The following is a 24,187-nucleotide window of genomic DNA, read 5'->3' as shown; positions in this document are numbered from 1 at the left end:
GGAATCTGATTTACGATCAGTCGACTGAAGAGCCAATATGATTTCATGTTTTTTTTAACTAGCTAGCACCTGGACCATCTAACCATCAGTTATTTATATGTATGATATGATAAAAATAATCTTCTTCAATCACATTTATTTGACAAAACCTAAGCACCTTGACATTACCAGAAAAAATCATCCTGCAACTACGAAAAGGTTGGCAGTTACAGTATAAATGAAAAAGGAAAAATATATTATTTATAAGGATATTGTCTATTTTCGTTTATAATAGAAAACTTTTTTAACACTTGCGAGGGTCAAAGCATGATCTACAGAGATAAAAATAGATAATAATATTTCAGTAATTATAACAACATGACAGCAGTCCACTAGGTACTTTCGAAAAACGTTTGTTTTAACGGATTTTAGAGATCAACGTACTTCAATGGTCAAACGTTTGTTCAATTGCTTTCAACAATTGGGTATAATATAAAAAAAAACACAACTACTTCCACTTAGTAGGAATAACATTTACCATGACGCAATGCTAAATTCTATGCCACTATCCACATAAATCAATTATTAATCAAAAATCGAATATCAATTACTTTTCTTTATAATGCAATAAAATCTGGCGAGCAGCTATTTAAACGATCAAACACTTCGTTTGTTTATTTGTGGCTCGAAGTTAGGCTCGCAGAAAATGCCGTTCATGGGTTAAATTTAGTAGGATTAACACAACCTGTGACGTAGGCTATTGTATACCCAATTGCTTTTTGATCTCAGCCATTTTAAATTCCACTATCTTTTTCTTTCATAACTCCAACGTTTCGTGCGATTTAGAAACTATTGCCGTAACTTCTTAAATATCAGGTATCTAACTATAACTAGAGAAAAAATCATGAGTTTCTCCCATAAACTTATCTGAAGATAAGTATTAATATAAACTTATCTTCGGTTGTCTGATGTTGACAACGGCGGGAAAGTACCTGACATTTCTACATTACTACAACATGGCATAGATGTAGTGACAAACCATTAACCATGAAATTGTCCAAAGATGGATGTACTCTCACTATCAATTTAGTTACCACAAAGAAATGTTTTGCAACAGTATAGCTTTAGGTAAAATAAACTTATCTTATTTATGATACAATATTTTTTGTTATTTAAGAAAGAAGAAATACTGAAGCGTACTTGGATGCAATATTTTTCTATTCTCAAAAATAATGTGTTTAATCTTTGTACTAACTTTACTTGCCTTACTTTTTTTTTTATTTACAATTTCTTCCCTTCGAAAATACCAGCCAATCTTTGTAATATTCTCAAAATATTTGGAGTCAAATAGCACATATATTGTGAGGAAAATTGATATATATTACATTTTTTTTTCTGTTTATTTTGCATTGATAATAAATTTTTCGAAAGACTCGATAAGTTCAACTACTGATCTATAAAAGCATTCGCACGAAAAGCAATGGTAATTAATTTCTAAATTGAAGTTTTGTCACTTTTTATTAAATATTTGATTATTTCTTTTCCTCACAGTACATCAAACTTTTGTGTTCTGCAGGATGGCTTACATGGTAAAGTTCAATAAAAGTTAAACAATTAATAATTCTCGACCTAATTATTGCAAGGTAATTTTGTTTTTATCCCACCGCGCCTTCTGTACACTTTTCCGTACACTTTTTTGATAGCAAGTTTCTCAGTTTTATAGTTCCCATGCAGCAAGACAAGATTTAACGTAAAGGTGAACATCCAAAAAAGCTGCGGTAATGCACTGTTAGAATTTTCATTCTAAAATTATGGTAAAATAACAGGCAGCAGTCTGTCCATCCAATTAACCGTAAAGTTTACGGCAGGAAAAGAGCATTTTTTGCCTTTACGGTATTCAAACCGTTTACAACTAGTAGGGCTAAAAAACCATGAATGCAAAACTGAGCGATTTTTAACCATTTACAAGTAGCATGGTTTCAAAATCGTGGAAAAGAAAATTTACTGCACGTTGGAAATAGTTTAGCAGTTTTATGGGGCTGCCATCTATGCGTGAAAGATAGTATCGTATTCTAATGGCCTAGATTGAAAAATTGGGAAGTGCAGGAAACTCTTTACGTGTTAAAGGGAATGGAATAGTATAGTGTCTACTCTGGAACTCGAACCTCCGCTAAGTGGCTTCACTAGGTAGGGTCTAGTTGGTGCGATAAAATTCTGGTTGCTTAGCAATATTAGGTGAAAGTAGTTAACAATCTGCTTTTCTCACGGTTAATAGATTGAATTTAAGTAATTTGTCATTTAACAATTTTTTCGGAAGAATTTCTAGCAGTGAGCATGTCATAATTTTTAAATTTACATAGATGAAAAATAATCTCTATCTAAGAAGAATTTTTTTCTCTATTTTTACTTCAAGTACTGATTTCAAATTTTATTGCTTTTTTTAAAAAAAACTATCATTGAAATTAAGAAAAGCCAGTGACTTAAGAAGTAAAATTCCTGTTTCGATAGAAAAATCTTTATGCTAAAAGTTTTATGAGAATAATTGTGCTATATTTATCATGATATATGCATCTTTTGAATAAATAGAAAAGACCGATTCCAATTACGGTTAAAATGTATTTTTCTTTTAAATTTTATTTTAATTACTTATTTCAGATTTTATATCTCATTTTACATAATCATTAAAATGAAAAGAAACAGAAGGCAGCAACCTAGGAGACAAAGTATGAGTATCGTATCGCTATTCATTATGTTAAAACCTAATTTTTATGTTGCATTTGTAATGATTTATGCATATTTTTAATATGAAAAAACTCTCCAGCTATAGTGAAATAAATATATTTCCATTAAATTTTGATTAATACTTTATTTTCCTTAATTTTATATCACTTTTTTTTAATTATTATTATATAAAATGAAGAGAAATAGAAGTCAGTGACTTTATAAAATATAAATATAGATATAAAATTATTTATTTAATTTTCAGTATAAACAGCAGATAATCCTAAACAAACCTTTCTTGTCTTATCATTGACAAAAGTAAGTTTTAATCTCGAATCTTATCAATTTTTGATACAATAGAAAGTGTCAAATACATCAAATACAAAATCATAATATATATTAGATTTCATTATGTTATAAGCTACTGTTTCCTTTAGTGATCCCAACATGTTAAAATTTCTCTTCTTTTATTTATTCATTGTATATCATGCACCTGTGTATGAAGCAGCTAGATACAGAGGGTAAGTATGTATTTTCCTTTTCAGTGTGAACTATTAACATTAAATACAACTTCTCTTTAAATAATAAAGGTAAATTTTATAATTATTTTGAATTTCAGTACAATTAAAACTTTTCATCGAAAAAAGAGCTCTATAGTAAAATTAACATTAATCGAATCATGAATTTTAAATGTTGGCGTATTTTTTTTTCTGTTACTACATTTAAGTTACGTAAAGTAAAGAAATCTAAATTCTAGTCTGATTTTATAAATAATAATTTAAAAACCTAATATTAGCTATTTTAATATCTATTTATTTAAAATAATTTGCTAAAAAAATATTTATTTTATAGGAATAATCTGAATGATTATTATGTACTGCGCACAAAAAAACAGTGGAGGTCATACAAAATGAAAATCTCAACTGATTAGGATTTCAAAAATTTATATCTTATAAGAACTTATAATTTTGTTAGTTTTCAAATAAATGTAACAATTTTACAAATACATCAATCCTCTACGCAAAGCAAAAGCTCGCTTTTATAGAATTGCATTGAAATTCATTTTAACAAAAAAGTATAAAAATATAGAGGTAGTTCTTAATTCTTTTATCAAGCATTTACAACTTTAAAAAAAAAACAGTTCGATTAAATATTAAAACAAGAAAAAAAAATATTTTTATGGCTATACTTAATGTATATTTTAAAAATAAAATTGAAAACTAATATTAAATACGTGCATATAATTCTACTACCAAGTAACAAATTTGCTTCAAACTATAATTCCTTTATCGGAAAATTGCCCATGCACAATTTTTGTAAATTTGCTTCCTCGCCCCCCCTCCCCCCCCCCAAGTAAAAAACATATTAAGCATTATTCTGAGCGTATCTAATGATTTTTGTATAATTGCAATTTTGATAATTTTGCTTTTATCTTATATTAAATTGTACCTATCTTATAATTTTTTTTATTATATTTTTTTAAAAATTCCCTTTATCCACATTTTCCTTTATCTACAGTATTTATGAAATGTATCCTACATATGCTTATATATTTTTCAATCAGAATACAAAACAGCAAAATTTATCTCTTATTCTCGCATTTGTGTTATTTTGTGAAAGAAAACTTTGTAAAACATTGCCAAAATCTAATTTTTCATTCTGACATGGTAAATGATACATGTGTCATTTTTAATTGAAGACTAATTTGTATTCTGTGTTTATTATTGTATTGTATTATTGTATTGTATTATTGTATTGTATTATTGTATTGTATTATTGTATTGTACTATTGTATTGTACTATTGTATTGTAGTATTGTATTGTATTATTGTATTGTATTATTGTATTGTATTATTGTATTGTATTATATGTATTATATGTTAATGTATTGTATTGTACCAATTATATTAATGTATTCTATCAATTTGAGTAAGGTAGGATTATAATGTGTTTAACAAGCTGCAAAAAAGTAAAAAGGAACAATATAGTTTTAAATTGGCATGCAACATGCTACGTTACTTATTTTCGATAGAAATTATTAAGAGCAAGTATTTGGTGTGTATTTGGTGCTTTTTGTTTTATAGAACAAAAAATTGGCAGTTTGTGGAAATTTATTTAAAAGCCATTAAGAATCTAAGTTAGCTTTTGAGCGGTCATGAGATTACACAATCTTATTTTTAATTTAATAGTAAAGTTTTCTTTATATAGTTGTATATATATACATATCTGTACATAAAATATATTTATATAACTGCAAGATTATTTAAGTACATAAAATTATTATATAAGGGAAAATAAATGCTAAATGAAATTTTCATAAACAATTTTAATAAATAAATATTTTCAAAATTAACTTAAAAAATAAGGGTTAATGTTAAATTTTTTTATTAAACATTATAGCAAATTACTTAACAGGAAATGAAATTTACTGATTCAAATACTTTGTAAAAGATAGTATAAGTGGCATTTTAAAAAAGTGCAATATTTAATTAAAAAATATTTTAGAAGCTACTTTTAATGATGGAGAATAGGTTTTAAACTAATTCCTGCAGTTTCTACATTACCTAGATTTTATGCTTCCCAATTTAACAAAATATAACTTAAGATTGATTCTTTAGAAAGTATGACATTTAGGGTGGATAAAACGAACATGCTTTTTTTTAAATACCAATTAATAAAAAAAAATATTCTAAATGCTATTTACTGTCATGAAGCGCTGTCATGCGCACACTTTACGTATATTTAATGAAGTAATTGATTTTTATGTTTATTGAGGCTAAGAAATATGTTACTATCATCTCTTCTACCCTTTTTTTATTATTAATTTTTGATAACTTCTTTAAAATCTAAATCCTTAGCAATTTACTAAAATAATATTACACAAAAATAATCTTTTTTAATTGTTTGTCAAAACAGCATTAAAAAAAATTGATTTACTTTCTAAAAGAGCATAAAAAGCTTAATTTAGGTAATTAAATAGTATAAATTAATAATAGCTTAATTAAATAGTATAACACAAAAATAATGGGGAAAATTCAAAGTTTTGAGCTATACCGGCTTTCAAATAACAGTAAAACACAAATACAATTAAAACTTATGGTTCTCAAAAATTTAAAAAAATTTCAGAATCATGCACGATTTGTACGTTTGTTATTTCAGTTACCGATAAGTTTAAATTATTTAAGTTAATCGCAACATGTTTCAAATGCGTAACTATAAGCAAGATAAATAAATACTTGTCTTAAGAAAGCTTCAAAAATGCTAATTCACTAACATCACCCCACGTTCATTTTTCCTGCTCATACCTGTTATAACTTATGAAAAATTTATTATAAAAGATTTGAACTATTCCCAAGGTAGCTTGTTTACAATTGTATATGATGTGTGCATTTATATATATAATACATATATATATATAATATATATAATACCTAGAGGAATGCTTGGAAATTTTTCAAAATAGGGTGGGAAAGAAATGCTCCGTCCATTGTGGGCTGTGGTACTATTGATGATGAGGATAATAACAGAACGATACTTAAACTGAAACGTCTNCTTATATTAATATATATATGTATATATAAATGCATAGGAAAGAGATATTCAATTAAATATTGAATTGAACAATCGGTTTGACATTTACTCCATCAATGCAATTACGTAACATTCTCCATAGTAACATATCATATCCAGGTGTATTTTATTGCCATAAAATATATATCACGGTGAGGCATTGCTGTTCCAGATTTGAAATGAAACAAAAAATTGTAATGTCCTTGACATATATCAACAATTTTCCACCCTTTTGCTAAAATAATAGCGACTGTTAAAAAATTCTATTGAATGTTTTTTTTTCTCTTTGAATATTTATTTATCATTATTTGTCTAAGTATTTTTTGTCCTTGATAATTGTTAGAATTCATATTCTTCCGTTAATTAACATTTGAACACATTCAATTTTCATTTCTTTCAGCGACTAAGAGAAAACAGGCATTAAACTTATTTTAATTTATTTTGGGCTACAATCTTGCATGCATATTGTTAACTTGTTGTTGCTGGCGTAGTCAACGACGTATCTAAATATTTAATATTTTGTTTTGATAGATATAAAGTTTTTAAAATAACTCCTGAATCAAAAGATCACATAGAATTTCTTCAAAAAATACGGAAACATTATTCGGTAAGTTTCAAAACTATATTTCTTATATTTTGAAATTATGATAAACTACTATATACCCAGATAAGAGACTCCTGATTTATCATAGAAAATTGAACAACCAATATTTTAAAATACAAAATTTAAATCATTCTAAAAATGCTTTCAATTGAAAGTTTTTCAATAGTTGTTTTTTACGTAACCTTAATATGCCATGCACTGTTCTCTATTTTTCATAATACAATATAAAATAAGTTTCAAAGAAAATTACCGAATTTTTATTATACTCTTCGTTTTGTATTCATAAGCTAAGCAAAACGTACAGTGCGGGGAAAAAAGCGAACCGCCAGGAGTAACTTTTGATCTAATGATCGGATCTTTACATTCTACGACTCAATCTTAAAGTGAGATAACATTAAGTCCAAATTTTGAATTTAACATTGAGTCCAAATTTTGTATCTCCCTCATGGCCATACTATTGGAACCATATTTCCCAGATTGCAGCTATTCCCTATATTTTGGGGATCAGAAATCCAAATCCGTAGCAAAAAAGGGTATGCTTGTAGAGAGAAAGTTAAGTTATTTGTCTCATTTCAAAACTTAAAATATCGTCTGGTTAGCCCCTATAATAGGTCGTCATATTAATTAACATATTTGTCCTCACCCCTTTGAACCATTAAGAGTCCTAGAACGTGAATATCCTATCATTAGATCAAAAGTTATTCTCATTGGTCCATCTTTTTGCAAACTGTACATAATGTGTGTAACTCTAAATTTCGTTGCATGTATTAAAATCTAATACCTTCTCTAAATCTCTACCTTCATTGCATTGGATATTTAGTGCTTGAATTTCGTTACACATTTAAGTACTAAAGAGGAACTATGAGCATACTTTCAAGAAAAATATATTTTCTCTGTTAATTTCCTCTGATGAAGTTTTAATTATTTCAGAATACTAAAGTATACCAATATTAAAATATAAACCAATATTAAATTATGAACTAATATTAAAATTTAACCAATATATGAAATGAAAATGATTTATAAATAATTGCTTAAACATATAAATTCATTTCCATATTAGTAATATGCTTTTTCGCAATATTTTTCTACTGAATTAATTTTTAAAATATTTGTGTGATTAAAAAAATAATTAAATGCGAAATCAATGCATATTTAAAAAAATCATAATCAAAGCATCAATGCATATTAAAAAAATTGTTATTTAGAATTGATAATTGTTATATTCTTAAATCCAACAAGTTCAGCTTAATACTTGCTGTTTTCAAACATTTTATGTCAGTAGTTAAAAGGTCAACTAAACTTCGGCGAGAATATTTGATGACTATATAGCATTAAAAGTGTGTTATATATTTACACACACAGACACATGTGTGTGTGGATATATATACAGAAAAAATGTTCTGTTTTAACGCGATATTTTTACTTAGTGTGTTCTATTTTATTTGTTGTAAATTTTTTGTAAATTTCTTTAGTGCTCCTCACACTATTGTATTGATATACAATATTAGAAGGCACTCTTTTTTGCGGATATAATCGCTTGAGCTGATGAAAAGATTATATTTTTTACTTTCCAGATTTTTGTTATATTTTCTTTTATTCAGAATTTTTTCTGGATTTTAATTATTGTTATTATTATTTTTCTTTTTCCCTTTTTTCATTGTTCTGTAATTTTTCCATGTTATCTCTAAATTTTGATTTATATATGTAATTTGCTTTATTGTTTATTTCTTAAAAGGTTAATCTGTGGAAAGAACCGCATAATATTGGTATTCCTATTTTAACGCATATCCAACCAGAACTCCTCTCACCTCTGAAAAACGCTTTTAAAGAACATGAAATTAAATACAGCGTAGTTCATGAAGATTTACAAAGGTAAAGTAATTTTTCACAAATATTACTACTATATGTCATAGCTTAAGAAGTTAATTAGAAAAACGTGTTAAATATAATTTTAAAATATAATTTCAAAAATTTTAATTTTCTAATATTGCATGTTATAGCCATTTGTGAGTATATAACAATGTTTTATTTTTAGAAGTCTTCAAACGAAGTTATTTTGTTTATAGTATCTGAAACAATCTTCCAAAACCTGTATTTTGGTTTATTCATAATTGGGTACTTCAAAAAGAGGAAGATCACTGATACCCACACATGTGAGCTATTATGTCAGCGCCAGCTGATCGTTTATAAGAAAAATAACGTGTTAAAGTTGAACTAAGTTTCTCTATATAAGTTAGAAAGTTCATTAACTTGGAGTTAACTAAATACAACCCCGTATCGCAAATCGAATGTGTTAAAATCTAATTATTTCTAGTCTGCATCTTTTACTTAGATTTGATTTATTATTTGTTTATGTATCTTATTGTAACCGTGATATATTTTTGTCTTGTGTACCAGGCAACTTCGTTGCATAATTAGTTTGCGTATGTTCTACATGTCTTCTTGGCTGTCTTTGTTTCAACTAAGAAATATAGATTAAAAGAATTGAAATCTTTGTGAAAGAATATAGAATGTGTCACTTAAGAGAATTAATACTTGACGGGCTTGACTTACTCAAAATAGAATGGTAAGAACAGTTGCTAATGTAAGCAAATGCCACGTTTCAACAGCCAATTACGATCGCGATAACCTCACTACGTCACTTGCCGGTATCCCACTTCTTTAAAAAGTTTGGTGTAAGATCAATTGAGTTTATTAAATGTTTGTATTAATAGCTAATTAAAGAGTCAATTTTCATTTATTTTAGTCTTATTGATTATGAGAGAATGACAAACACTCCTTTAACAATTAGCCAGTCTGAAGCCTTTGATTTTGGAATATATAACCAATATGAAGAGGTAATCCATTTAATGTTTAAATCTTTTGAATTCTGAAATCATGATGATGTATGCAAATTAACCTTGTATTTACTGCTCCAAATATCCTGGTTTTTATTAGCTGTTGCCCTTCCTCTTAGTTATTTTTATTTATTGTGTATAATTGTCCTTGAGTACTTTCCGTTGACTTTAGACTTTTAAATTTATTAAAAAAATTATTTAAAATGTAAGTTGCCCTTAAAAAATTTAGTTTTTGGTTCAAACGCTTGACCATTAGTCTAAAAATTCTAATTTTTCTTCTTCATTAACAAATATCTATTTTGAGCCCTCTTTTAAATTATCGAACTGAATTGGAACTTTTAATATAATTTCCTTTTTTGTTTCATTATTTCTCGTTTTCTAGTGACTTTACATTTTAGGATTTATCGAACATGTTTAAAAGGGGAAATTATCATTAAAAAAACATATGCTTAAACATAATTTTCAGGATACCAATTTCTAACAGTCATGATTTGCAACAATGAAAGTTGAAATCTCAGCTAACAAAAACAATTGGCATCGACGTGAGTTAGTGAACTTTAAGTTACTGACATATCCATAAAACTAGTCAACAATTCTTTTGCAACAATGCGTAATGCTAATTCATACTCCCTCTTTCAAACGTTTAGAGTGTTCTTATGATAACATTGACTTACCTCGTGCTCCAAACTATCAGTGTGCCGAATAAAAGAAGATAAATAGTTTAAGAAACTTGACAAAATGACATAGAGACATTCTTTTTTATACATAAAGTGTAATAAGTGTTTAAACTGTAAAGTCAAAAATATCTAAGAAGAAAAGCACTATCTAAAAATTCGCTTTGATAATTCTATACCTACAACTTAGTAAGTGGTTGAGATACAATAATTTAAAGATAATAAACTAAAAGCTAATAGCTTGAATAGAACAAATGTAGACTTCATAATATAAATTCAACGGGAAACAAAATATTTCTTTGAAAAAAAAAAGACTCCTTAGTACTATATCGGCTTACTTTTTTAATAGAAATTAAGTAATATGCACAAAATATTTTTATCAATTTTGAATAAAGCAATAAAAACTTACGTGGATTCTGGAAACTGCGAAATCTGTGAAATCCGAAAACTGTGAAAACTGTGAAATCCGAAAAAGCTTTGAAAATTGTATTCCAAAGACAAGCAGAATTTTCACTTCAAAAAGTTCATAGAACTAGTCTTTGAATGAATGAACAGAATCAGTTTTTAAATATAAATTTTAGTCAAAGAATGAAATGAATGAAATACTTTTCGGGCATCTTATTTGGTTGATAATGGTAGGTTTTCTAAGTTTAGATAAATTTTAAAGCTTAATAACTTCCTATGTGAAACAAAAAGTCTTTTAGAAAATCGTTTTCTCTTAATTTTTACTTCATTCAGTTTCACTTCACTTCATCTTAAGTACTTAAGATTATTGTTAAAATGATTTTTTAAAATCAGGGTCATCATTTATTTTATGGTGTGGAATATTTTTAATTTGAAATATTTCGAAATGTGATTTTTATGAATATTTCATGTACTAGATTTTAATAAAAAAATAGTAATTATTGTATCTTAAAAATATCGTCTGAGTTTTGCTTTTTTAGCATCATTTAGGAAAGTGCGGCTGAACTTTTGAATTCAAATCTATGAAATTTATCAAACTCTTTACAAACGGTAATAGTTTGTTAATAAACACTTATTATTGAAAGCGACAATGAATACTTTCAGAAAAAGATAAGAGAATATTTTGAAGTAAAATTTTATTCATAAGTTTAACCAATCGCGATAGAAAATGCAATCTTCAGCTTCAATTTGGTACAGTTAAAATTTATTTTAATTTATTCTATCTACTGTCATGACCCATGATGTATTGCTTTTAAACTATGAGTTATTCAAAAAAGTAATAATGATATGATACGAAAGTAAGCGCATAACTAAACTTATCAAGAATAGCTCCTATAAATCTAACTTACATATTTTCTGTAGTTTATTTTATATATGTCTTTCATTGGTTTCAGATCAAATTTTTAATGGCTGAGTTGTCAACCAAATATCCAAAACTGGTAAAAATTGAAAGAATTGGGAAAACATACGAGAATCGCCCTATTCATTCTTTAAAAGTAAGTAAATGTCCCAAGTTGAGCAATACAGTTGATTACTTAAAGAAAGGCATAGGACGTTATTTATTCGTGTGTAAACAAATGAAGATTTAAAAGTTTAGGCTAATGCTTAGGTCAAACCTTTTTTTTCGCTTCCGTAGATACTTTTATTTGTTATTAACGAATAAAAAAATCAGTGATTGAGGGCATATAACTGAATAACATGGGAGAATAATAAAGTTATTGCTAAAAGAATTTATTTTTGGTGTAATTAAAATTTTTAAAAAAGTAACATACATGACATTGTCAAATGGTTTTAAGAAAATCACTATTATTAGTCTATTTGAAAGAATAATTATTTTCCTTATTATATTATTTCATTTTGAAAGAAAAAAGAAACTTTAAAAAGTTTTAAATAAAATTAATTTTTCTTATTTTTTGCTTCATTTTTGAACAAAAAATCGGGTGTCAATTTTACGTAATTTTGTTTAAATAGTAAGTTCTAAAAAAAGCAGTTTAAACAAATTTCAACACAATAATTTTTCTACTGTACATAAGTGACTGAATATCCATTAATAAGTGAATTTTATAATTAATCAAATACTAGAATGAATCAAAATCTACCGAAGATTTAATAAATCTTTTAAAATAAAAACGAAAGGATATAGATTGCTGCTATCTTTTTATTTCACTTCAAAATAAGTTACGAAGCTAATAAAATTTGTTCTTTTAATTTTTTAATTTTTTTTGTTTTTTAGACACATATGTACATAAATAAACTAAATTTTTATACGTTTTTTAAAAAAAATAAAGACACGGTTATAGATCTTAACTAATATTTTATTTAACTTTTACTCAAAATAATTATAGATTAGTTCAGGTGATTCCTCCAACAAAAGTGCTATCATAATTGAATGTGGTATCCATGCAAATGAATGGTCTCCTGTAGCAGTTTGTGCTTATCTAGCAGACCAGGTAAGTTATTTGATATACATATATCCATCTTCATAAATTCTGATTCTTCTGTCTGGTGAAGAGCTGTTTTACTTTGTAACATCACCGTTTTAAAATACAAACAAAAACGTCATTGTAACTAAAAACAAGCCGAAATGAGAAAAATATCATTTTTCCAAAACATCGCCACATTTATATGTCCGTTAGTCGCGATCTTTCAGGCAATGATGTTCTTGTCTTCGTTGGTGGTGCTATTACAGACAAACGATAACATGGAGTCGCTTGCTTAATAATAATTAACGTAAATAATAAATGATGAATAATGTAATTGAAGATAGTAATATGCTATTGCGTTACCAATATAAATTATCTAATTAAACATATATTCTGATGTGCAAATCAAAAACATTCTTACAGCAGTTTTTGTGGAATACATTTTATTGAATTCACTCTTTTTTTTTTTTTTTTTGGTGATTAAAAAATTGCAAAACATTTCGATCATAGTTTTTATGATTATAATATCAGTTTTCCTGTCTTTCAGTTAGTTAAAAAAAACTTTTTTTCAGGGCAATGTTTTTAGTTTATGTAGCTGTTTTTGTAACGGTAATGTTTTTATAGTGATGCCATTATTTTTCTGACTTGATGATAATGCTGATAAGGGCTGATACAAGCAATATATAATTTGCAATGTATTCTTAGCATTTTGAAAATGTTAAGACAAATAAGGTAAAAATGACACTGCAATAAACCTTGTTTAATGACTTTTAAGACAACACTTTTAATAACAAACTAAATTTTATCTAAAATTTGTTGACTATATTAACCACAATTTTTACACACACAACCTTGCAATGGGGAACAACTGAGAATTTGCATCGAACCGTACTATCCACTTCAGGGTGTTTGTTGCTTTATATGACCAGAGGCCTTTAATGTTTTTCTTGTTAAATTAAAATCTACCTGGTTTTATCTGGTAATTGATACCGACAACGTTTTATCTGATATTTAGAACCATTGTGGAACCATTGTTTCTAACTATTCTCTAGCAATTTCATGACATCAGCCAAAATTATTTCCAAATCAACAACTTTCCATGCTTTGTTATAACCTCTGTTAAGCAATAATATCAAGATATAAATTTGCGTCTTCCTAGCCTGCTCAGAATCCCTACATAAGCACCATAGAATATTTCTGGGACAAGTTATAAAAACGCTTATTAGGAGCCAGGGAACTACGTCCCAAAATTTTTTCATTGACCTGTTCGCATTCTTACTACAAGAATGCATGCGAATACCCATAACTCAGTATCAAATTCTTTTTGAAAGGAGGCTAAGGGTTTCGTTTCTAGTGCAACTGTAGAACGTGGCACCAATTCTCTGAAGTAGTTTTTCTTTCTTTCATGACATAATATTTTACCGTTAGTTCCCTATTATAAGGTATTATGACTATTATATTTCCATATTCCTCTATTATAGGGTATTATTCCGCAATTGAAGTTGATTTAAATTATAGCTTAAATCATACTCTGTAAAAAATTTCAAATCAAATTACTGTGAAAGGTACCGGCATTCAATGTGACAAACATTCATTGATGCAAATGGGACAGTATCCCATCTGCATCAAAAAGTTAAAATCAAATTTAACCAAGCTAAGATTTATTCAAATTAATTCCCAGATTACATAACCAAGTTAAATACCATAATATGGTTCAATTTGGGACCCCAATGAAATTGCAGCAAATTTTAATGACTCCATGGTTTTACGCTCTCTAAAATGTCTAAAAGCAGGGGTTATAGTTTCAATATTAATAATAGGACTGATGACAAAATAGTAAAGTTTTAAACTAAAACAATATCTGACTTAGAGATGTCAAATAATAAAAAAGATTGTGATAGATATGTTATATAAAATATAGATTATGTTTCAAAGTTTATTAATAATTTTATTTTAATTGACTATAATAATTTTCAAATGTTCCAGCTAATAGAAAACTATGGCAGACAATCTGAAATAACAAGCTTATTGGATAAATATGAATTCAACATTATTTTGGTTGCAAACCCGGATGGATATGTATATACTTGGACGAAAGTAAGATAACTATCATGTTTTAATCAAAGCACAAATTCACAGATCATTAAAGAATAAAAATAAAAACCTTGATCCAAAAGCTTAACTATATTTTCTTTTTCGTGACTAATGCCAACTCAATGGTTCAAATAACTCAGAAATTTATGGACACTGAACGTTCTGCAATGGAAATTTTTTTTTTCTTTCATAAAGACAAGTATTATCATAGTAAAAGTTGCTTACAAACTTTACATTCTGAATTACTCATTAAATATCCATTAAATCAGCTCCTTTTTAATTATATTGTAACGTTAGTAATCATATCAAATACATTTAATATCAAAAATAAAGTTTTATTGTTCCATTAACCCCTTGACATACGAAGATGTCTGGGAGACGTTTATTGTTTCTTATGCCAAAACAATAATTGACGTATCTCAGACGTCTTCTTCGTTGCGAGTTGTTGCTTACAGTGCAATCAAAGATCATTTCTATATCAAGAAACTAATAATCCTGCACAGTTTAGAATTTTAATGTTTAATGATAAGTCAAGGAGTTAAAATCTAATTTAATGTTCAAATAATTTTATAGCGCTCATTCTGCCATGCAATAGAAACATCAGCGTAAGCGACAAAATATTCAAAATTGAGATTTTTATATATTTGGCATTTCTTCATGATTACAAAAGATTTTTTTTAATTAAACTTTATTTTATCAGTTTTTTGAAATTCCATTTTTAGCGTTTTCAATAGAAAGAAAATAGTTGTCAAGACACTTTTTTGGAAATCTACCATGATGCACTCACGTTGTTTTTCAAATTGTACTGCAGTATTATTTATAGATATTAGCAAAAGTATTTTCATATAAAAATCGAAATTTTATTTTAAAAGTCAACTTATTTTTAATGAAGAAATTCTAAACCATTGATGACTATTTCTATTCAATTTAAATATTTTACGCACAAGATTATTGAATACAAATATATTTCTATTATCTCTATTCTCTATTTTATAATACTATCTATATCTCTATTCTCTATTTTATAATACTATCTATATCTCTATTCTCTATTCACTATTTCTTTATTACTATTTCTATTAATATCTCTATCTATATTATACTCTTTAAATTGGAAAAAAATGTGTTTGGTTAGTGTTTGGAGAGAAAAATTATTGTCCATGATCAATAATATAGATCTATATTTATAGTATATATTAATATCGAATCATATTTAAAAAAGAACTTTGTTTCAGAAATTTTATTAAAAAAACGGTGTTTTAGGTAAATATTATTTCCCTACAAGCTCCTGTTTTTGTTAATATTTCTTTGAGTGAGCGGTAGCTGTATTTTTCAAAATAGTTTCCTAATAATATTCAGCATAATTCCTTAATATTCAAATAATTTCTTAATATTTTCAAAATAATTTCTTATTTGCAGATATTAAATTCAGTAATTATATTCGGTGTTTGAATTGATAGAAAAAGCAATGTTTTTAAAAAAAATCGAAATTTAGGAAAAAGAAATGATTAAGATTTATTTTCAAATAAAATCGAATTTACTATGAGCTTTAAGGAATAGGAGAGAAAAGAAACTATAATTTTATTTCGAATTTCAGGAGCACTGGATCAGATTTTTTCACAAAGGTATTTGATATTAATATTTCATTATCTTGCAACGAATAAAGTGCAATTTTATTAAATTTTATGCACAACCATTAAAGTATTGTGACTACCATGCACATTGGCAAAAAAACATATTTATAGTATGTTTGAGTGTTATAGTAGTTATAGTGCACTTAGTGCACTATTTTGCAAGAAAATGTAACTGCATCGTAGCTGCAGATTTGCAAGTAGAATCTACGTCACTTTCTAGAAGAAAACCCAAATTTATGTTAAGCTCAAAGTAGACATTTAGTTTTTGGTGAAAATATAATTATTACTAAGTGGCAGATTTACGAGTTAAACCTATGTCACTTCCGAGTAAATAACACTAGCTATAATGTTGTGAAATCGCCATGAATAAGTTTGGTGGCAAAGGGGTTAACCAAATGAAATTATTACTGTGGAGTGAGACGGGACATTAAACATCTAATTAAGCACTGTCCAAGATTCTGGGCACTTCGTGGAACCCATATGAATAACTACGAAGAGGAACACCAATTTTTTGCTATATTGGCCTGCAGGAGAATTGTGATTCAAATTATAAAACAAACACTCGAAGACATTTTAGCCCCAGATCAACTGACCCCAGTCATGAACCAACAATAGAACATGCCATCGTTATTTTACACTGATCAACTTTTAGCCTTGCATTTTAAAATTTTATCTACTAGTGATTTTAGACTTCATAGACTTCTATTCAGACTTTCACTTTTAGACATTTAGACTTAGCACTTTTAACTTTCATTAATTTTAGCTTTGAGATTTTATTCTCATCTCTTGTTTCCTTATTATTATAATCATTTAATTCTCGACATTTACACCGGCGCTTTTAGCTTTCATTGCTTTTAAAACATGTTTTTAATTGTCAAAATTTTTAGTTAATTCACTTTTAACTGATCACCACCACTGTCATTTGGCAAAATTTTACTGAATTTTTAGTTTTTAGCTTAATTTTTTAACGTAATAATTTAACTTTTTATCTCCGTATACCCCCCTGGGGTGCGTCAGAGTTCTGCCTATCTGAAACAAGCAAACTTGCCAGGCATGAACCCTATAAAGAACCTCAGAGGACGAGTTAGATCAACAATTTAAAAAGAGCAACAAATTTTCAAAATTTATGAAGGAACTTATGCGTGTTCTCTAAGCCAAGTGAATGAAAATATCACTTGTTGTAATACAAGGACTTGTGATGCGCATTCCCTGAAGAGTTAAGGTCGTAATTCATGGTAGATCAGTCATTTGTTGAAAATGAAATTTTTCATTTTTATGTGAAGTGTTGGTTGATCTCTTCTCTATCTCTGGTTTCCTAACACTTATTGGTTGATTGGAAAGAAGGTATAACCCTTAAAACTATCACAACATGGAGACCACACTGCAGTACAAAATAATGCATAATAGGTTGTCATGAATTTGAACCAAATGTCCAAATCTATACCAAAAGAGAGTTAGCCCAGATTATAATTCCACCTTCGCTGACATGCCACCTTCCAGATTATAATTCCATCTTCGATTCCAGATTATAATTCCACCTTAGATTCCAGATTATAATTCCACCTTAGATTCCAGATTATAATTCCACCTTCGAGTAGATAACACTAGCTATAATGTTGCGAAGTCCGCCATGAATAAGTTTAGTGGCAAAAGGATGGCCAGATGAACTTGCCAGCCAAAACATGAATTATGTTAATAGTTACTAGAGCTCTTCTTTATCTCTGGTTTCCTAACACTTATTGGTTGATAGGAAAGAAGGCATAACCCTTAAAATTATCGCAACATAGAGACCACACAGCCAAACAATATGTTATCTACTCGAAGGTAGAATTATAATCTGGAATCTAAGGTGGAATTATAATCTGGAGGGTGGCACATCAGCGATATGCATAGGTGCCCCAATACTTATTAGCAGAAAATGTATTATCGAAATAATTGTCATGTTTTTATGTCTTATGATTCACAGGATAGAATGTGGCGAAAATCTCGGTCTCGTAGCGTTAATGACTTTACAGGATATTGCAGAGGAGCTGATGTGAATCGAAACTTCGACATCGAGCATTGCGGTAAGTGTGAAAATACTGCTCTAAGGAGTTAGGTCAACTTAGGAAAGGAAACAAAATTAGGAAATTTCGGAGATTTTTGTCTGTATTCTAGTGGAATAAATTGAAATTTTGAAAATATTTCTTTGTTATACAGCTAGCAAACTCTAAATACTAATAATTTTAAAATGATGCAAAACAAAACGTGATCTTTACCGTGGCGTTATGAATCGCAACTTTGGCAATGAGCACTGGGGTAACTGTACAGATATTGCTTAAAAAAATTGGACCACTTTAAGAGAGAGAAAAAATCAACAAATTTTGAGAGGTTTTTCGTTCATACAGAAGAATAAATTGAAATTCTTAAAAAATTTCTTTTTTACACAAATAGAGAACTAAAAAGATGCAAAACCAGATGATAGTTACATAGCTTTTATTCAACAAAGCTTTTTTTAAGAGTGTATGGTCGAACTAGAAGCATCTGTAATTAAGTCAAAAATAAAAAAAAGATGATTATAAGTGCAAGTGACATCAAAAGTACGCAAAACTTTTGGAAATGCTAAACAATCGCCAAAAAAATTGTTTACAACAAATACACTTTGCATTGAAATGTAATAAACCTATATCACAAAGAAAAGGGGGGGGTAAAAGTGCTAAAAAGTTATAATGATTTATGTCTAGGAAATCTAAACTCAATAAGTGATTTTTACAAAATTTCAAACAGTTCTCATTTTTAAAAATTCTCATAAATTATTTTATACATTTCTAAAAATGTTCTTTAAGCAATTAAGACAAATGATTATCTTTTATGATATTAACTGTATCCATTTAGAAGTTATGGTGAGGGTATAAGAATATCCCGTGCATAGTGGAAATTAATATTGTGGGTTATCTATGTACTAAGCAATTTTAACATATAAAACCCGTAGTCTATACTTCTGACTTTTACACAATTATCTTTAAATCTCAAGGGATTTTAATATTTCAGAAACTTTATCACCGTTATTAATCATGGTCTTTTTTGCAAAAACAAATTGTTTCATTTCATTTATTTTTTAATTTTTGCTAAGGTGTCGGTTCTAGCAATGACCCATGCCAGAACAGTTATTGCGGTGATGAAGCTTTTTCAGAAGGGGAAAGTCGAGCTCTCAGGGATCTTATGAAATCAAGAGAAGGTCGTACTCTTGCATATTTTGCTATCCACTCATTTTCTCAGTTCTGGATGACACCTTATGGAATAACTGAAGATTTGCCCCCCAACTATAGTGAATTGGTATGTTTCATTAGTATATTATTTAAAAAAAATTTCATAATTTCAAGTGAAAAGGGAAAATACATTCAGCATATAGTCCCGTCCCAAATTATTAAACGCACTATAAGATTCTGTCCCATCTTTTCTTTCGTTTCGGGCTCAATTCATCTCCTGGCTCAATTTTCTTCTTTATGTGTCGTACGCTAACTTCAGAAACCTTCGATTTTCGTGATACTTCGCGGTTTAAAAATATTATAGCATTCACGACAGCCTTTACTTCAGCTTTTTTACACGGTGAAAGATCGCCTTTTAAAAAGTTCCAAATTATTATTTAAACACTGCAAGGAAAATAAACAAATAACTGCGTAGTATAAAACTGCGAAACATATAGACACAGCGCATAAAGTCACAGAAACAAGTCCGCAACTGACGCGTGTGACAACGCGACTGAAACCGGTTTGCACTTGTTTACGTTCGTATCAACTGGTTAACATTGAAATGCATTAAAAATAAATATACATAAAAAGTAGATAAGGAATCTCCTGAATGAAAACCCATTGCATGTATGTATAAATATAAAAGTATTGCATATATACTCGCGCAAAACATGTAATTATTAAAAAACTACAGTGCGTCTAATAATTTGGTCAGAGACTGTTATTTCTCATAAAATCAAGCAAATGGCATTTATTAGCCTTGTAAGTTATGTTTCACTTATAAATTTATTAACTACTAATAAATTTATTAAATTATAGCGGGCATTCATATTTTACAGCTATATGATGATAAAATGTGGCATAAATTGTTTGAGCCAAAACAATTTCTTGAGATTTAATTTTTCATGAAACATAAATATAAATTAATATTGCTAACTGACTGGTTTTCTGTACATATTCCTATTGTTGATATTCTATTTAATGTTTCTCTGTTGTAATTGTTTCTGTATTTCGAATGTTTAATGTTTTTAATTTTTCTTTATTTGTTGTTATTCCTTATGGGTCCGTACGGAGTGTTTTTTTTTTTGCACTCCAGCGATTGATGTACGTATCAAGTGCTTCTGCTAGAAATAAGAAAATAGAAACAAAAAATATGAAAATTAAAAATATAAAGATAGTCTAAGTTACCTTTCGCACAGCCGAATTAGGTCTATTCTGCTATCCCAGATTAATTTTCTGTTTTTATTTACTCATAAAATGTTTCAAAAGTTGACCTTCTGAATAACTGTTTTTATTATAATTGTTATCATTATTATCATTATAATTATTATAATTATTATCATTATAATTATTATCATTATAATTATTATAATTTTTATCATTATAATTATTATCATCATAATTATTATCATTAAAGTTATTATCATTGTAATTATTATCATTATTATCATTATTATTTTTTTTTTATCATTTCGAGAAATATAAATGCCGGTAATAAATAATAGAATAGATTCGTCAGATAACAATATAATAATAATAAGTTTTCAGACTAATAGGGAAGTAGACATTATGAACAATATTTTGGAGCACCAAATCCATTAATTTAAATGTAATGACATCTTTGAAAATAATAAAATATACGGTTAATGGTAAAAACACATATTTGAAAATACATAAAATGCGATAAAAACACATATTTGGATGAACAACCATTGAAAAAAAAACTAAAAACTGAGGTATTCAGAACAGAAAATTGAAACGGGGTTCATAATTGACCTCACATTGCTTAGAAAAGGTCAATTTAAGGTTAATTTAAGATTTTTGTCTTTATAGGAACGTGTAGCAAACATAGGAATGGATGCGCTGCATAAAGAATATAACACTGATTACATGTTTGGGACAATTTTTCGCACTATCTGTAAGTACAAATATTTTTAACTTATCTTCAAAACGGGAATTAAAAAAAAAAGGATAATTTACGGCTGAAGAGGCTTTACATGGCAAATGATTTTTTTGATTAATTTAAAATTTAAAGTTTTGAGAAACCTAAAATAAATCATGTCATTTCAAATGCTAAAAAAATGTTTTCAAATTAAAAAAATGCAAACATGTTATTGCAGGATTACTTGCCCGGTACGTAATCCTGTCATAATTTTTTTGCACTTCGATATTTTAATTTTTTTTTCAGTATTTAAAACTTCCTGTTTTACGCTAGCGGAACTCACTTTTTCTGTATTTTAAATTTTCAGTTATGTAGATGAAAGAGAATTTGCTATAAAGAGTTTTTCCTGCGGTATAGCGTCCTCTAAGTAGAGTTTAAGGGAATTGACAATAAAACAGACGTGTGCACATAGTTGGCTGTTAATTACATGTACGGATTCTAACTATAGTTCTGCATCGAGGCAGGATAGTCTGGTTGGTAGGGCGTTGAACTCGTGTTCGGGAAAATGTTAGTTCAAATCCAAGTGACCAAAAAATCCTCGTGCATTAAATGGTGATTAGTGCTGTTTAATCTGTCAGGGTCACAAAGCCCTCCAAATTCCAATTACAAATCAATACCTCTGGAGTTACTGATCCAGGAGTTCCCTTGTCTTCTGGATTGGGTTCAAAATTACATGGCTACGGTGTTAAACATTGGTATCTCTAATTTCAAATTTGGTTCGTCTGTTCAACGACGGTTACAAAATAAAATCTAGCTCAGCATTGAGCCGCTGTGTTTCAGTAGAGCGAGTTCTCACCTTCCAATGAGGTGACCCAGGTCTGAATCCCAGCAATGGCTCGTCGATACGAATTCTGTTCTCGACTCGCACCGACCACAATGCTAACATAAAATATCTTTAGTGGTAGATGGATCAATAGATAAAATCCCTTTGCTTTCGGGATATTAGTGGGAAGTTTTCCATGTTTTCCTCTCCATGTAACGCAAATTCAGTTTAGTTCCATCAAAAAAGCCTTCACGAAGGTTAGCTTGTCCTAATGCTTCATCCAGGAGTTCTCTTGTCTTCTGAATTGGGTTCAAAATTACAGACTACTAAGATGAACATTGACAGTCATAAACTCAGAATCGGGTCGGTTGTTACATGCCGGTTGTAAAATAAAATATCTCTGCACGCTAACGCTCTTAAGCTACAGATTAAAGCAAACGTTTTTTTTAATACAATTTTATTTCTACTGAAGTAATTAACTGGTTCTATATTACCGACAGGGTTTATGGTTAATCAATCTTCGTCCATAAATTCAAAAACAGAATGACAACATGTTGCAACAAGTAACTTATATTAAACATTCTTTTGCTTGCTCTTCCAAGTTGCTAAATGGATAAACCGTAAACTGGAATATTTAATGTTCTATTGATTTCTAACTCCATTGTCATCTTATTCGATTCATACGGTATTAATATTTGAAAATATTTTTATTGTATGTCATTATTTTATAACAGTCATTGAACATCCGAGCCAATTTTTGAGTTTACAACTACTAGTGTTCAACTCCGTAACCTTGCAATTTTGAACCCAATCCAGAAGACAAGGGAACTCCTAGATTAAATATTGGGAGAAATTTGTCTTCATGGAGGACTTTTTTGTAAGAAATTACCCACATTTGCCTTACATGGAGAGGAAAATCACAAAAACGTCTCACGGTTAGCCTGGTGGCAAGGGAGTTCTATCCTATGATCCGTCAACCACTAAGGATATTTTACGTCGGCACTGTGGTTGGTGAAAGTCGGGTGAGGAATTCGTATCGACCAGTCATCGCTAGGATTCGAACCCGGGTCAGCTCATTGAAAGGAGAGCGCTCTTTCCCCTGAGCCACCATGTCTCTGTATATCAATATTGTACGAAATTCAGAATCATTAATTATTCTCGTTCTGAATTATTTTTGTTTTGATAAAAAAAAAACTAAATAAAATTAAAAATGTTTTTTTACAGATCCAGCATCTGGTTCTTCTATTGATTATGCATACATAAAACAAGGTATCAAATATGCATACGCCCTAGAACTCAGAGATACAGGCCTCCATGGTCATTTTCTTCCAAAAGAACAAATATTACCAATGTGCATCGAAACGTTTAAAGGACTAGTAGCAGCTATAAAAGCAATGTAAACATTTAATCTAAAAAACTGAATGAAAAAATTATTTTACTGTCTATCTTAAGATGCATCAATAAAACTTCGTTCTGCAAATTTTAAATAAAGTTCAATATGTATTTTTTAATTCTTTTACTTTCATAAAATTATACAATTATACAATTAGAAATAAAAGAAGACACAAACTTTTCTCTTGGCTTTAATTAAAATTAATAATAAGTTAATTAAAATCAATAATAAGTTCGAAACTAGTTATTCTTATTTATATGAAAAACTCAGAATAGAAAATAAAATAAAAATCTTTTAAGAAATATATATTTATCATTTGCAACATAAATTAATAAATATGTTTTTAACATTAACTA

At 28.3% G+C, this 24,187-nt stretch overlaps 1 protein-coding gene across 1 annotated transcript; it reads left to right on the top strand.

Moving 5' to 3' along the window:
• The first annotated feature begins 3,069 nt into the window (after positions 1-3,069).
• On the top strand, positions 3,070-23,929 carry LOC107440350 (carboxypeptidase B-like). Its single transcript, XM_016053255.3, has 11 exons — positions 3,070-3,221; positions 6,802-6,877; positions 8,613-8,749; positions 9,624-9,714; positions 11,747-11,848; positions 12,698-12,802; positions 14,762-14,872; positions 18,470-18,569; positions 19,616-19,818; positions 21,567-21,651; positions 23,663-23,929. The coding sequence occupies exons 1-11, from the start codon at positions 3,148-3,150 to the stop codon at positions 23,836-23,838; spliced, it is 1,260 nt and encodes a 419-aa protein (XP_015908741.1). The 5' UTR covers positions 3,070-3,147; the 3' UTR covers positions 23,839-23,929.
• Positions 23,930-24,187: the final 258 nt, after the last annotated feature.

Source organism: Parasteatoda tepidariorum, chromosome 6 (genome assembly GCF_043381705.1).
Source record: "Parasteatoda tepidariorum isolate YZ-2023 chromosome 6, CAS_Ptep_4.0, whole genome shotgun sequence".
Lineage (NCBI taxonomy): Eukaryota > Metazoa > Arthropoda > Arachnida > Araneae > Theridiidae > Parasteatoda > Parasteatoda tepidariorum.
The sequence above is the reverse complement of the archived record's forward strand: the minus strand, read 5'-3'. Positions and strand labels throughout refer to the sequence as shown.

Bases quoted from the DNA above. Each gene is read 5' to 3' on its own strand.
- LOC107440350 (XM_016053255.3), top strand. From the start codon at position 3,148: ATGTTAAAATTTCTCTTCTTTTATTTATTCATTGTATATCATGCACCT. The intron at 9,715-11,746 runs GTAATCCATTTA...CATTGGTTTCAG, and splicing joins TATATAACCAATATGAAGAG to ATCAAATTTTTAATGGCTGA. The intron at 19,819-21,566 runs GTATGTTTCATT...TTGTCTTTATAG, and splicing joins CCCCCAACTATAGTGAATTG to GAACGTGTAGCAAACATAGG.